Source organism: Cnephaeus nilssonii (assembly GCF_951640355.1).
Source record: "Cnephaeus nilssonii genome assembly, chromosome: 7".
Classification (NCBI taxonomy): domain Eukaryota; kingdom Metazoa; phylum Chordata; class Mammalia; order Chiroptera; family Vespertilionidae; genus Cnephaeus; species Cnephaeus nilssonii.
Window position 1 is genome coordinate 85343639 of NC_137078.1, and position 15081 is coordinate 85358719.

Here is a 15081-nt window from a genome sequence, read left to right on the forward strand (position 1 = left end):
GCACAATGCACCCTGAAGGCCAAGTAGAATTGGGGGGTTTGGTGGGGGGGGGGCGGTGGTGACATGCTATAGAATGGGACTGAATGGCTTTTAGAGGAAAGGAGGATCCTGGCAGCTTCTCGGGTTGCCTGGAGGGTTTATGGGGTAGCAGCTGCATAAACTGAGGGTTTCCTAGTGAGGCCTGGCAGCATCTCTGGCTCATTGTCTCCTGGACCCAATGCTTTCTCCGCAGGGATGGGTGACATCCCCCCCTTTGCCCATCCTCCCTCCTTGAGGGTAGATGTTTTAGGGCCTCAAATACCACATGCAACCCCCTAATATCTGACCCCTCCTTTACACCCCTCTCCATCTGTCCCACTCCCCAGCCCCCCAGAGTGAACTCCCAAGTCCCCTGCTGGCGAGAAGCATAGGGACTTGCCACTTACTGCATCGACTGTGCCAGTGTGGTAAGACCCTTCACATCCCCGCCCATGAGGTAGGTGCTCAGGCTTTGTAGCCAGGCCTGTGTTCAAATCAGACCTGCCACTTATCAGTCAAGTGACATGGGCAGGTCATTCAATTACAATTTCCTCATCATGAAAAGGGAGTTAGACCCTCTTCGTAAGTCAAGATCCAAGAAGGATATGTTCTCTAATGTATCCCGAGCCAGATAGTGCCTGGCACACAGTAGGTACTCAATAACTAATGTGATATTTGAGATGCTCCTGGCACATAGTAACTACTAAACAAATGGTGCTTTAAAAATATTTTGTATCTCGAAGCTATGTGGAAAGCAGGCCGGGAAAAATCAAGCCTAATGCCCTGCACAGGCCACCCCCACCTCAACGCCACCAGCCCACTGCTGGCATGTCCTGCCCCAGACTCTCTGGAAGAATCTCCCTAGGCTGGTGCCTGGCCTCAGGCAAGGGGGCCCTGGCCAATTCTCCCTCATCTCCCTGGATCCCGCTTATCGGCTCCTGGCAGCCCAGAGACCCGGCGCCAACTCACCCATGTGCGCCCAGCCTGGCAGCAGCTAGGGCTGCAGGAGCCAGAGCCCAGGTGGAGAGCCGGTGGAGTGGGCTCTGCCTCTGGTTCCCTGGATGACCTTGGGCAGGTTCATGACCCCTCTGGGCCTGAGCATCTCTAGTCCTCAATTAAGATGCATGCATAACAGTGTCCTGGGGCTGCCTGTTGGGGGGGTGAGGTAGGAGGGGAGCAGTCTCAGAAGCCCCCATCGGGCTTCCAAAGAGAGACTCAGCTTCAGCGGCTCCACGTACTGGGCTCCCAGGGGAGGTTTATTTGATGTTCTGAAAACTGGTTCTGTTGTTTTAAAAAGATTTAAAACCCACTAGACTCGATATCCTTGAACTGCCTGGCATCTCACTTTCTGGGCTCTGAGCTTCTGCAATTCTAAATTCTGAGATGCTTAGAATCCCAAATCCTGGGCTGTGAAACTCCAAAACTCCATGCTTCTAAGTTCTGGATTCTAAGATGTGCTGGGACTCATGCTGCCCACGGCCAAACGCACTGGACACACAGCCCTCACAAATACGAGGCTGGACCTCGGAGGCCTGGGGAATGGTAGGGGCCATAGGGAGGTCTTCTCTGAGTCATGGGCCCAAGAGGACTCCTTGGGGAGCAATATAAGAGGGTCCAGGGCAAGCTGAGCCCAAGGAGAGTGAGGCTCGGGGTCCTTGGACTGAAGGGGAATGAGCACCACCCCCCACTGCTCAAGGTCAACACCACAACCCCGTAGTCAGGGCAGACAAGTCGGCAGGAGGTCTGCAGGGGGCTGGGGGTTCAAAATCATGTCGTCTCCACACTTTCCGCACTTGAACAGCCCAGCAGGCACAGGAGGACGGTGCCTACTTCCAGCACAGCTCCTTGGCAGCAGGCACTGCTTTCCTGGATAGTGGCACCTGGCACCAGCCAGACCCAGGCTCCAGCCAAGCTGCTTAGGGGCAGCTCCATTTGCAGAGTCTCTGGCTTCCCACCACCCGGCTTGGGTCCATCCCCAGGCCTGATGCCTAGGCTGGCAGCCCTCCACACACCCGCCAGGCGGCTGCCCTGCCAGCTCCAGCCCTACCAGGTCTCTAGCCATGCCTCCTCTATGCCCACCAGGCCTCTGAGGGGAAGGAGCCACGGATGGGCCAGGGCACAGCCTCACTCACCCCCTTGCGGATGATGATAATGATGGCCCCCAAGAGGAGGATGAGGACCGCAAGTCCCCCGGCACAGATGCCCAAGATGAGCCCCATCTCCTCTGATCTCTGGGGACACCTCCAGGGGGCGCTTTGCTTTCCTTTGCAGGCAGCTGGGGAGAGCAAAGCAGGACAAAGGATCAGAGGGGACACAGGACCACCTACCCCTTGGTCTGAGCCACAAGGAATGCACCGGGCTGCACAAACCCACATGCACAGAGACAACTGCCCCTCCTCAATGTGTCTCCTCACCAACCCCTCACACCTTCTGCGTCCCCGTGTCAGAGGCTTTACCTGCACTGTTCCCCTATCAGGAATAGCTCCCTTCTCCTCTCTGCCTTCTCCAGTCCCCCCATCCTACAGGGAATGGGGGTTGGAGGATGCCTGGGACTTCAGACCCACCTTCTGGCCCTCCTGGGAGGTGATAGGAGGAGATAGTTATGTACCTAGGGTGTGATTAGGGCATCTCAGGATGGGGAACCAGCCACACTTCCTGTTTGGGAGCAGAGACAGTCCCTACACAGGAGGGTCCACCCTGTCCCCACCACAGGAAAGGGGGCAAATAAGAACCCAGAGCTAGTGCCCAGCATCCATCACTCCCATGGCCCAACCATAATGGCTGCCCGTCCACAGGCCTGTTCCAAGCCCTTACCAAGGCCCCTTCTGTGACCATGAGGAGAGAGGGAAGGGAGGGGGTTATCCCTGTTGCCCTTGAGCCAAGAAGGAAAATGTTTCCTGACCCCAGAGCGGCCGGACCACCCCCCTCTGCTCCCACAGCCCTGGTGCTCAGGGTCCAGCTCCCAAAAACCCATCAAGTGAGAAACCCGCCTTCCCAGCAGGAGGACTTACCTTCCTGGCGATGCGGATGCAATTCAGCCGGGTCTCCTGGAGGCACAGACGGGGGTCTCAGCACTTCGGAAGCCCAGGCCTGACCCTCCCCAGGAGGAAACCTGGGACACATGTCCTGGGCCTGGTCAGGGCTTGTCTGGTGTGGACTGTAACTAAGGGCAGGAGGGCCTGGGGGAACTAGGAGGGAAGAGGCCTGCAAATAGGGCAATGCCTTAAGGAAGGCACTGGGAACAGGGAAAGAAAGGGGGCGGAGCCTCCAAAATTAGGGTAGGGCCTAGGTCCAGGGATCTGGTTAGAAGGGGTAGGCCTGGGAAGGAGAGATCCGGGGAGGGAGGGGCCTGGAGAAGAGCAGGGCTTCAAAGAGGAGGCGGGTTCTAGGCCTCAAGGTCTGGTGAAAGCGGGAACCTGAGAAGGAGTCCTCTGGGGAGAGAGGAGCCCAGAGTGAAGACCAGGGCCTCAGGGAGGGGACAGGGACTAGACTGGGGGCTTAGATAAAAAGGAGTGTGATGAGGGCAGAAGGGTGGGCGGGGCTAGGGAGGGGCGGGGCTTATGAGGAGGGCGGGGCTCACGGAGAAGGAGGGGTTTGGGGAGGGCGGGGCTCAGACGAGGGGCGGGGTTCGGGGAGCGAGGAAGGGGCTATAGGAGGGCAGGGGCCAATAGAGGGGCGGGAATCAGGAGAAGGGGCGGGGCTTGGAGGGGTCTCTGGCCCCGTGGCCACCCGCTCCTAGGTGTCCCCAGTCTGCCCCCCAACGCCCCCACCACGACCCCGGCCTGTCCCTCACCCCCTTCAGGTGGCTTGTTGCCTGGAAGTAGATGAGGTAAGCTTTCCTGGGCTCCAGCGGTGGGTTCCAGAAGCCGCGATAGGTCTGGTTGTCTCCCACGGTGAAGGGCATGGCCTCGGGCAGACTGCTGGCCGCCAGTTCGGCCCCGAAGTAGTGCACCAGGCCGCGGGCCAGCGCGGCGTCGAAGGTCAGCGGCACCGGGAAGCAGTCCTGGCCGCCGGGCTCCCGCCGCAGCCTCCGCGGCCGCTCCTCCTGCACAATCACCTGGTACACACTGGAGGGAGAGCGGAGAGCGCGGTGGTCCGGGGCCAGGTCAGGGAGAGCTATCTGGGGCCCAATGGCATGGGCTTTGGGGTCAGGCCCAGCTTGGGGCTAATCTCGGCTCTGCCTCTTGCTAGCTGGGCAAGTCATTTAAAATCCCCCCACACCCCTGCCTCAGTTTCTTCCTCTGTAGAATGGGAGTTATCACAGGCCTGTTCCATGAGGAAGATGTGAGGAAGGAGGCAAGTTTAGCAAGCAGCCAATGCCTGTCAGCTGTTATTACTGTGATGGAGGCTGAATGTGGGCCCTGCTCAGGTGAGCCTAGCCCTAAAGCCCCAGCCAGAGTCCTCAAAGAGTCTTCCAGAGCCTGCCACAGGTCGGGGGGAACCGGAAACCATAGCCTCAGGCTCCACAGGCATCACCATTGGCTCCCTTCTGAGCCTCTTAAACTAGAGTTAGACTAGATGCATTCATTCATTCATTCAGAAAACGTTTACTGAGCTCAGACAATGGGCCCTGTGCTAGGCACTTGGGGATCTAGTCTTCCTGGAAATAACTTCCTGTTGGGGAGACGGTCACTGAGCAAGCAAACAAGGACACACTAACCCTACATCCCGAATACCCTCCCCACCAGAGGCCGCCCGGAGTTTACAGCTCTGAGCCCGACGTCTCACGGTCCTACTGGCTGATAATGCTCCCTGGTCTGTGTTCCCTCTGATTTGTGTCTCCTGGTCCCGACTTGTGTATTTCTCTTTGTTTATATCACTTTACTGAATGGCCTTTCGCTGTGAGCTCCTCCACATCCTCTGTGGAACAAAGCCAAGAGTAACTAAATGAATACTGACAAATTTAAATATTTCCAGTCACAGCCTTGATCACGTCTTGGCATGTGACACCCCATACTGACAGCCTGCGCTCTGGGAAGTAGAAATGCCTTTGCCTTGCTCTCCAGCTGTTTCTTTTGAGCTTCCAAGTTGTGGGGGAATCACCCCAACATCCTGGGATGTGGGCCACACAGGGTCATTCCCTGTCACTAGCGCATTGCAAATACCGGCCCAGGCCCCTCTCAGCCCCCATTTGCCAGGCTGAATTCAGGCCTCGCCTGGTCCCGTGTCCCACCAGGAGATGATGATAATCAGCATTAGCCATGAAAAAGCACAGCTTGACCTGGCATGCTCCCAATTATGCAGATAAGGAAAGGGAGCTTAGAGAGGTGAAGGGACATACCCAACGCTGCACAGCCATCGTACCTCTCCCTTCTCTCTCACCATCCCCCACTCTGCCCAGCCTCTTCATCATCATCCCAGAGGGATGCTGAGCAGGCAGGCTCGCAGGAACCCTCCAAGGACAAGGAAAGGAGGTTTCCCAATTCCTCTGAGACTCCTGTAAAAATGCAAAATGCCCCTCAGGTGCCCTGACGTTTCTCTGGATCTCCCCTGAAGGTCTGGGAACCAACCTCTGACAGGCTTTGCCGTGGCAAATATGGGGGGGAGGCAAAGCAGGAGAAAAGAGCGGAGGGTAGAGTGGAAGCGTGAGGGGTGTCACGGGTAGTGAGCAACTCCCTGCCTTCTTGACAGGGTTTGCCATGCCCCACCCCCGCCCGAATACAAGCTGTCACCCTCTCCCAGTGCATGGACCTTTGGGGAAGGAGGGGATGGGCCAGAGGGGCGGGGAGGCTCTGTGACTTCAAGGAAAGGTACTGGCTTTGCAGACAAACCTGGGGTAGAACCCCAGCGCTCTCTCTCACCAGCTGTGCGGCCTTGGGGGCAAGTTCTTTAGGCTCTGAGCCTGTCTCCTGATGTGTAATATAAGGGTACTAGTACTCCTTCACAGGATGCCATGAGGATATACATATACACTGAGTGGCCAGATTATGATGATCTCTGAACACTTAATAATCTGGCCACTCAGTATGTGTGTGTGTGTGTGTGTGTGTGTGTGTGTGTGTGTATACATATATATATATTAGAGGCCCTGTGCATGAATTCGTGCATGGGTGGGGTACAGCCAGCCTGGCCAGGGGGAGGGGACATGGACAGTTGGCCAGCCTGCCTGCTGGTCGAACTCCTGGTCGAGGGGACAATTTACATATTATCCTTTTATTATATAGGATATACACTGAGTGGCCAAATTATTATGCGTTCAGAGATCATAATAATCTGGCCACTCGGTGTATGTCCATGCAGGTGACGTCCCTAGCATGGTGTCTGGCTGGCAGAGTATGTGCACATAACCCCACAAACACCCTCATGCTCTCACCGACACACACACTCTCACATCCACACCATGCATCGCATACACACATCACATGTCTTTCTCTCACACGCCTACTTGTTGCCAGCACCTTCTCCCCAGCAAAGGCAGCCACCATGGCACCAGCAGCCCAGCTTCTTCTGGGGGAAGGAAATGGAGAAGCCACGTTCTTGGCCACTCCAGAGAGATGGCGCTATCCAGCTGGCTGCCCAGCCTCCTAGAAAGCCCATCCCTGTGTCTCCCTGGGAAGAACCCTCCAGGAAATAAGCTGAGAAGAAAGAAGGCCCAGAGTTCACTGCTCCAAGGTGTCTGAGGGAAGGCCTTCTGGAGAAGCCTGGACAGTCACCTCTCCAGGCTGGACACTGTCCAGAGAGCTCATGACAATCACCGCCAGACACCCATGGCCTCCGAGGGGCGTGGCAACAGGCATTCTGCCTGCCCATGACCACAGAACATCCTCTTCCAGACACACTGAACTCGGAGGGGGAGATTGAGGGCGGACCAGGGTGAGCTGGCCTGTGTGGGTGCTCTGGGTCAGAGCAGGGGCCTCCTCCCTACGGCCCTGACCTCCCACCCCTCCATCCAGGCTCTCCCACCTGATGGGCGCACCGCGGCCCTGTGCAGGCCTCAGCAGCACGGTGATGGTGTTCTCAGACTCCCCCAGGGGCGACGGCATGTCAGCGTAATCAAAGCTGGGAGCTGGGGAAGGGGACAGGAACGTAAGCACCACCTTCCTGGAGCCCTGTCCTTAGATCTCTTCCCCTTCAGCCTTAGGCTCCTTGTTCTCTCTCACTTGAGCTTCCCTGACCCCTGACCTCAGCCCTCTGATTCCATTAACCACGGTCTCCTGAGCCCTCTGACTTAATTCTCCCTGACCTCAAACCCTAAATGGTTCATTTCTCTCAGGAGGAGCCCACGATAACCACCCCCAAGAGGTCCCCCACACCCTCTTGGTGCCCACGGAACCCCAGAATTCTGAGTCTCCTCCAAAGGGGCCAGGCCAGGGTCCGGAGCTTACCTGAGATGTTGGTGGTGATCTCGGTCAGTGCCGCCTGACCAAAGCCTTTGCCCGTGCGGGCTCGCACGGAGAAGAGGTAGGTGGTGCCTGGGTGCAGGTTGGAGAAGACGTGGTAGGTTTCATTGCGGAGCTTGGAGATGGTACGTCGTGGGCCTGGCACGTTCACCACTGGGTCTGACGACTCGATGCTCTGGTAACTGATCTGGGGGCAGGATGGGCAGGTGGGCAGACACAGGAGTAGGGAAGGGCATCACTGGCCCCATAGCCTCGCACCCATCATGGTGCAGGTGAGCTCGGGATAAGGCTGGGCCAAGGGAGAGGCTCAGTGGGACTGTGCATGCCCCTCCGCCCAGGCCTCTGGGCACCTTCACCTCTCTCTCCTGCCTTCCGGTCCCTTGTCCCTGTAACCCCCAGACTCTGATCACAGCTGAAGGAACCTCAATGATCACTTCCGTCCCCCCACCCTGCACCTCCCTCTCCAAGCTGTGTGCCCGCCTTCCACCAGCGGCCCTCACTATAATGGGGTCCAAACCCACCTCATACTGAGTGATGAGGCCATTGGGTTCCTGCGGCTCCTCCCACTTGAGGAAGATCATGTCCTCCAGTGGAGTGAAGGTCAGGGACTCGGCTGCAATCCCACCAGGCACTGCGAGGGAAAGGCGGCATGGGCAGGGGGAAGCTGGCCGCGTAGCCAGATACCTGAATTCAAATTCCAGCCTTACCATTTCCTACCTGGTACGCTAGGATTACTCAGCCTCTCTGGGCCCTCAGTTTCCTCATCAGTGAAACGGAGTGATGATAACTCCTCTCTCACCAAAATTAAATGATGCGATATACCTACCGCAATTTCCTATGGTTCAACCCATTCCTGAGTACTCAAAAAGGGTAGCTGGCATTTTCATTACTGTGCAGGTTGCATTCAGCTGAGAAGAATGTTTGAATGGTCCTATTTGGACCCAGTTAAGTGGTTTTCAGAAAATATAAACATTTGCCAGAGAAATGAAAACAACTGCAGTAGTGGCGGAATAGTGGATAGAGATATATTCTTGTCTAAAAATTTCTAATTACACAAACAATATGTTCAATGTAGAAAATCAAAATGAGCATGAAGAAAATTAATGGCACCTACAATTCCATTAGCCAAAGAATAATACTGTTAACATTTTAGCATAAACCCTTTTGGGCATGGTTTTGTTTTGTTTTGTCTGCTCTTGTTCACATGTATCATCTTAACAGCAGTCACAGGAATTTCTTCTGGGAAGAGGATGGTCTTTGTTTGGAAAAACACCTTAATAAACCACTGTGGGGAAGCTGAGCTCCTAGGGCAGGGGAAGGCAGAAACCCAGACAACAATCAATGAAAGCCAAAGTGCTCTGTGTGAAAATGAGCAGTTGCCAAGGCAACACCTCCCCCCCCCCCCCCCCCCCGCCAAAATGGTACCATGCAAAAGACAATTCCAAGTGTTGGTGAGGATGCAGAGCAACGGGAATTTTCACACAACTGCTACTGGGAGTATACATTGATTACATTGATGCAACCACTTGGGGAAATTGGATCTAGCTACCTATGATGGACACACCCATCAGAAATGTGTAAATCTACTCCAAAAAAATCTACAAGGATTTTTCTGTACAGCACAATTTAAAATAGCTGAACCCTGGAAACAACGGAAATGCCCAACAAGAGTCAATAGGATAAATAAATGTGGTACCTTCACATAATGGTCTATTCAGCAATGAGAATAGATTCTATAGAACTGTACATGCAACATGGCCGAATCTCTCAAGCAAAAGGTTGAGAGAAAGAAGCCAGTCTTTTTACAGTGTATAAAACGAATACACACTGTACGATTCCACTGATATGAAATTCAGAACCAAGCAGAATTTAATCTATGGCATTACAGGTCAGGTTGATGGTTACTCTTGGGAGGTTGTGAGGGGGAGGGGCTCCCGGGAGCCGGTGATGCTATTTCTTGGTCTGGGTGTGGGTTATCCTGATGTGTCCCGTCTGTGAGAATTCACTGAGCTGACCACTTGATAGAAGCCTACGTCCTATAAGTATTATAGTAATACTTACATGAAAAGCATAAAATGTTAAATAACGAGCAGTTACTGGAGGGAGGGGAAGGAGAGGGGCAGAGAAAGAAGGAAGAAGGCCGAGCAGCCCAAGTGAGGCCTGGTCAGAATGGGGTGACGCCACAACAATATACCTTGGGGGGAGGAGGGCAGAGGTCAAAAGATTTTAAGAACAGAGTAATCTGATGTTGAACTTGAGAGGTTGTTTGTGCAGGGTTGCAGAGTATGGCACCCCGAAATATGCCACTTTGGATTGTTTGGAGCTGAATTGAGAGGGGAATTGAGGAGAAATAGATACAGAAGGTCCTTTCATTCAACATGGTTCGTTATAATGCTGATCAGAAAAAGATGATCGATTCCTGGCCGGGGCCACTGTCTTTGTGGAGCTTGTTCTCCCCATGTCCTTGTGGGTTTTCTCTGGGCATTCCAGTGTCTTCCAGTGTCCCCGAGATGGAAGGGTGTGTGTGAGGTGAGTGCTGTGTCTAATGGTCCCAGTGAGTGCATGTGCTGTGCCCTGTGCTGGAAGGCCGTCCTGTCCAGGGTGGGGTCCTGACCTGGGCCCTGAGTTCCAGCTCCCTCGACCCTGAACTGGAATAAGTGGGTTTAAAAATAATTACCTTACTTGTTTTTAACCATCTTTTTAAAATGTATGTATAGCTGACATTTATTTGAATGTTTAACATTAGAAGCGTTTGGGGTCATTAACCAGAAATATGCCACAGGAACTTCAACTTGGTTTATATCAATTAAGCCTCTGGTAAAATTGTTTGCGTTATAGGTTGTTTCACTTAAAAGTCACAGTTTCCAAGAACTTATCAACGATGTTAAGTAAGGACTATACAAGGAAAGTTCTCCGCCCTCCCCTATTTGCCTAAAAGGACATAAATTTGTAAAGGTGCCCCCCTCCCCTCTCTACCGGAAGGAAAGAAGTTAATCAGTGGACAACTCTAGACTAGAAGAATCTATACAAACTTTACTAACTAGCCCTTATCTAGTTTCCCCGTATTTTTGCCTTCGCATAATTTGCTGGTCCTAAAAAGGTCCTTTTCCTTTGTCTTGTCACTTCTCTAAAAATTCATTGTTCTTTTGTTAAGATGCCATATAAGCCAAAGTTCTAACCACTCCTTTGAGTTACTCATCACTGGGCACGCACTCCCACATCTATGTGCAAGGCACATGGTAATAAACTCCAGTTTTCCCTTTTTAATCTGTCTTTTCTCAGTCTAATTTATAGGGCCCCAGCCAACGAAACTAAGGTGGGAAGAAAAAAAAAGTTCAGTTTATCCTTCTCTACATTCGCTGGAAACACTGGCTGAGTCGATTCACTTCTCTGAGCCTTAGTGTCCTCAGCTTCAAAATGAGATAATAATAGACCCTCCTCCTAGGATGGTTGTGAAATTTAAGATAATGTTGTCTCACCTCCTAGGCATAGTACGTGAGACAACAGCTAATAGGAAATAGGCCCTACAAAATATTAGGTATGATTTTAATAACACAGTTCACCTCCTGAGAGGACACGGATTACCGATATCACATAGACCCTGCAGACATCAAATAGATGTAATAAGAGAATATTATAATCAACATATAACAAGAAATTTGACAATTTAGGTAAAATAAATACCTTAAAACACAGTACACCAAAACTAATATAAAAAAATATCTGAATATTCCAAAATCTATTTTTAAAATTAAAACTGTGGCCCTGGCCAGTTTGGCTCAGTGGATAGAGCGTCTGCCCATGGACTGAAGGGTCCCAGGCTCGATTCTGGTCAAGAGCATGTACCTCAGTTGCAGGCTCAGTCCCCTGACCTGATTGGGGCTGGTGCAGGAAGCAACCAATCAATGTGTTTCTCTCACACTCGTGTTTCTGTCTGTCTCTACCCCTCCCTTCCACTCTCTCTAAAAATCAATGGAAAAATATCCTCGGGTGAGGATTAACAAACAAACCAAAAAAACTGTTATGTGAAAACACTGCCACAAAGAAAACTCCAATGGCTTCACTGCTGAATTCTTCCAAACATTTAAGGAAGAAATTACACCAATAAACCCAAAGGCTTCCAGAGAATAAATATTAGCTATCATGACTTTGTTGTTATAGAGTCGGTTTAATCCTAAGCAAAAAAAAAAATGTCCTATATTGCATTCCAGTCTCAGACATGGGGTGTCTGTAGGAAGCACTGAGGGCCCGGGGATCAGGGCTGGGGATCTTACCGTCCTCGTCCGTCTGGAAGGTGACCTCCTTGCCCTCTTTGCGCCCCTCGGGGTTAGTGAGCACGAGGCGCACGTGAACATTCCGGTAGGGCAGCAGGTTCTTGATGGTGTAGCGGCTGACACCCCGCTCCATCTTCACACACTCCCGCACCGTCTGGTTGTGGCTGCTGCCCAGGATGTAGTGATAGCACAGGGACACGGTGTAGGTGTGGCAACGCGTCACATTGTAGCCCAGGGGTTCCCACTGCAGGGTCAGCTGGCGGGCCTGGATCTCCGCGAAAGCCAGGCCTTTGGGGGCCCGCATGGGCTCTGGAACCCCCGGAAAACAGAGAGGGCAGAGGAAATGGGGAGAGAAGAGGAAGATAAATCAGAGAGAAAACATCTCAGTCAGCTGACTGAAATCATCCCTCCTTTGTCCCCAAGAGCTCAAGGGACCCCCTGGAAGTAGGAGTGTGTGTTCCGGAGTCAGGGGGGGCCACAGCCGAATCCTGGCTCTGCCTCTTGCAGCTGGCAACCACTGGCTGAGACGCTCCACCTCTCTGAGCCTGAGTGTCCTCAGCTTCAAAATGAGATAATAATAAGCCCTACCTCAGAGAATGGTTGTGAAGTTTAAGGTAATGCATGCCAAGTCCATGCAACAAAAGCTGATACACAATAGGCCCTACAAACGATCAGCTATACTTTTGTTTTAATAACACAGTTCACCTCCTAATTCCTGGACCACATCAGGCCAGTCTGAATCAACCTATTGCTATATTTTTCTTACGTGATTAATTCCAAGTTGTTCTGAAACATATGATACAATACTATTTAGAAATCAGGATGGGAAAGGAAATGAGAGCCAAACAGTTAAATAATGCCAGAGAATGTTGGGGAAACAGAAATGCATGCCATTAAGTCCTGGGGAATTGGGGGGGGGAGGGGGAAGATCCTAAATATAAGATTCAAATTGGGTGGTGAGTTCCCTGGCTGCCAAAGCAAAAAGGGAAATACAATGTTATGTAAGGATAATAATAATAATAATGGCAGTTAACATTTACTGGAGGCTTTGTATATGCCAGGCATTGTTTGAGAGCCTTTAAAATGCTTTATTTCGTTTAATCCTCACTATAATCCAATAGGCAGGTGCTATTATTAGCCCTGTCCTAAAGACATGGAAATGGAGGCACAGAGAGATTAAGCAGCTTTCCCACAGTTACATAGACAGTAAGTGGCAAAGCTGAGATCTAAACCAGGACAAGCTGGCTCCAGAATCCATTATCTTAAACCACTACCCAGCTCCCTTTTAGGAATTCACTGTCAAAAAAAAAAAAAAAAATTACACCAGGAGAGACAGCTACCCAAACAAGAGGGAGGAACATGTTACAGCTTCTTGATGATTCTGTGGGGCCAGAAAGTTGTCCCCATCTTATAAATTAAAGTACTGAGGCTTCTCGCCCTGGCTGGCGTGGCTCAGTTGGTTGAGTGTTGTCCCATGCAGCGAAGGGTTGCTGGGTCACTTCCCAGTCAGGCACATGCCAGGTTGTGGGCTCAGTCCCTGATGGGGGTTGTGCAGGAGGCAGCCAATCGATGTTCTGCTCTCACATCAATGTTTCCCCCCCCCCTCCCTCTCCCTTCCTGTCTCTCTAAAAATCTATTTTAGAGGGGAGAAACCAAGATGGCAGCATAGGTAAACACCTAAACTGCTGCCTCGCACAACAATTTCAAAACTACAACTAAAAGACAAAATGAACATCATCCAGAACCACAGGAAAGCTGGCTGAGTGGAAATCCTACAACTAGAAGGAAAGAGGAAAACACACGGAGAATCAGAGGAGCTGCAAAAGGCTGAGGTACGGAGACACGTGCGCGGGTGGCTGAGTGCCTGGCTGGCTTTCTCTGGTGGGAGAGGGAAGGAAGCCCCCGACTGCACTGAACCCCAGTTCCGACTGCACTGAACCCCAGTTCCGGGCGAAACGCCGTGGACCCAGGCTCATACGGGGGGAGTCTGGACTGTCAGGTAGAGAGAAAGGCACACGGAGACTCAGAAACTCGGGGAAGCCGCGGCGGGCAGGGGTCTGGAGGCACGCGCGCAGAGAAGACTGAATGCTGAGGTTGCCACTGGCTCTCCCTAGCGGAAGGGAGTCAGAAGCTTCTGATTGCACCGGGCCCCAGTTCTGACTGCACCGGACCCCAGTTCCAGGCGAGCCTGGGGGAATCTGAACTGCTGGGCGGAAACTCAGGGGAGCCGCGGAAGGTAGAGGTCTGGAGGCGCACGCACAAGGGCAGGGCCGACGGGAAGCCAAGACTGTCTGCTCAGCCCTGAGACTCCGCCCCATCCAAGCTGAGCACAGAGGCTCTTGCAATTTTGCAAGTCTGGTCCTATAAGGCTGTCTCCAGCATAGGTCTCCCGGCATAGACGCAGCTGAAACACATAGCCAATTGGCCTGGAGGTCAATTCCTCCCAGTGATACCAACAACAATCAAGACTTAACTACAACAAGGCTGTACACACAGACCACAAAGGGGTGCACCAATAGTGTCTACCTCAGGTGACTGGGAGGCCGACCCACTGGGCCATATAGGAAACCTAGCACACAAAGCTACCCTACCTACTCAGGGAAGCAGTGAAAATGTGGAGACAAAGTAACAGATCACAAACAAAAGAAATGGAGGGAAAAAAACGACTGGATATAGAATTCAAAACCATGGTTATAAGGTTTTTCAAGAATTTCCTAGAAAAGGCCGATAAATTTAGCCAGACCCTCAAGGATATGAAAAAGGACCAACTAGAAATTAAACATACACTGACTGAAATAAAAAATATTATACAGAGACCCAAAAGCAGACTAGAGGAACACAAGAATCAAGTCAAAGATTTGAAATACAAAGAAGCAAAAAACACTCAACCAGAAAAGCAAAAAGAATAAAAGAATCCAAAAAGTTGAAGATAGTGTAAGAAGCCTCTGGGACAACTTCAAGCGTACCAACATCCGAATTATGGGGGAGCCAGAAGAAGAGAGAGAGCAAGATTCTAAAAACTATTTGAAGGAATAATGACTGAAAACTTCCCCCACCTGGTGAAAGAAATAGACTTCCAAGTCCAGGAAGCGCACAGAACCCCAAACAAAAGGAATCCAAAGAGGACCACACCAAGACACATCATAATTAAAATGCCAAGAGCAAAAGACAAAGAGAGAATATTAAAAGCAGCAAGAGAAAAACAGTTAGTTACCTATGAGGGAGCACCCATACGATTGTCAGCTGATTTCTCAACAGAAACTATGCAGGCCAGATGGGAATGGCAAGAAATATTCAAAGTGATGAATAGCAAGAACCTACAACCAAGATTACTCTACCCAGCAAAGTTATCATTCAGATTGGAAGGTCAGATAAAGAGCTTCATAGATAAGAAAAAGCTAAAGGAGTTCATCATCACCAAACCCATATTATATAAAAATCTATTTTAA

General features: G+C 51.5%; 1 protein-coding gene across 1 annotated transcript in view; it reads right to left on the bottom strand.

Moving 5' to 3' along the window:
* PTPRU (protein tyrosine phosphatase receptor type U) overlaps window positions 1-15081 on the bottom strand; it is an 81032-nt gene that overhangs the window by 32564 nt on the left and 33387 nt on the right. The window contains 9 exon segments of the mRNA XM_079777197.1: window positions 2151-2252; window positions 2254-2274; window positions 2276-2293; window positions 3030-3065; window positions 3812-4085; window positions 6922-7024; window positions 7344-7545; window positions 7880-7989; window positions 11633-11941. Coding sequence (XP_079633323.1) covers window positions 2151-2252; window positions 2254-2274; window positions 2276-2293; window positions 3030-3065; window positions 3812-4085; window positions 6922-7024; window positions 7344-7545; window positions 7880-7989; window positions 11633-11941 — 1175 coding nt within the window.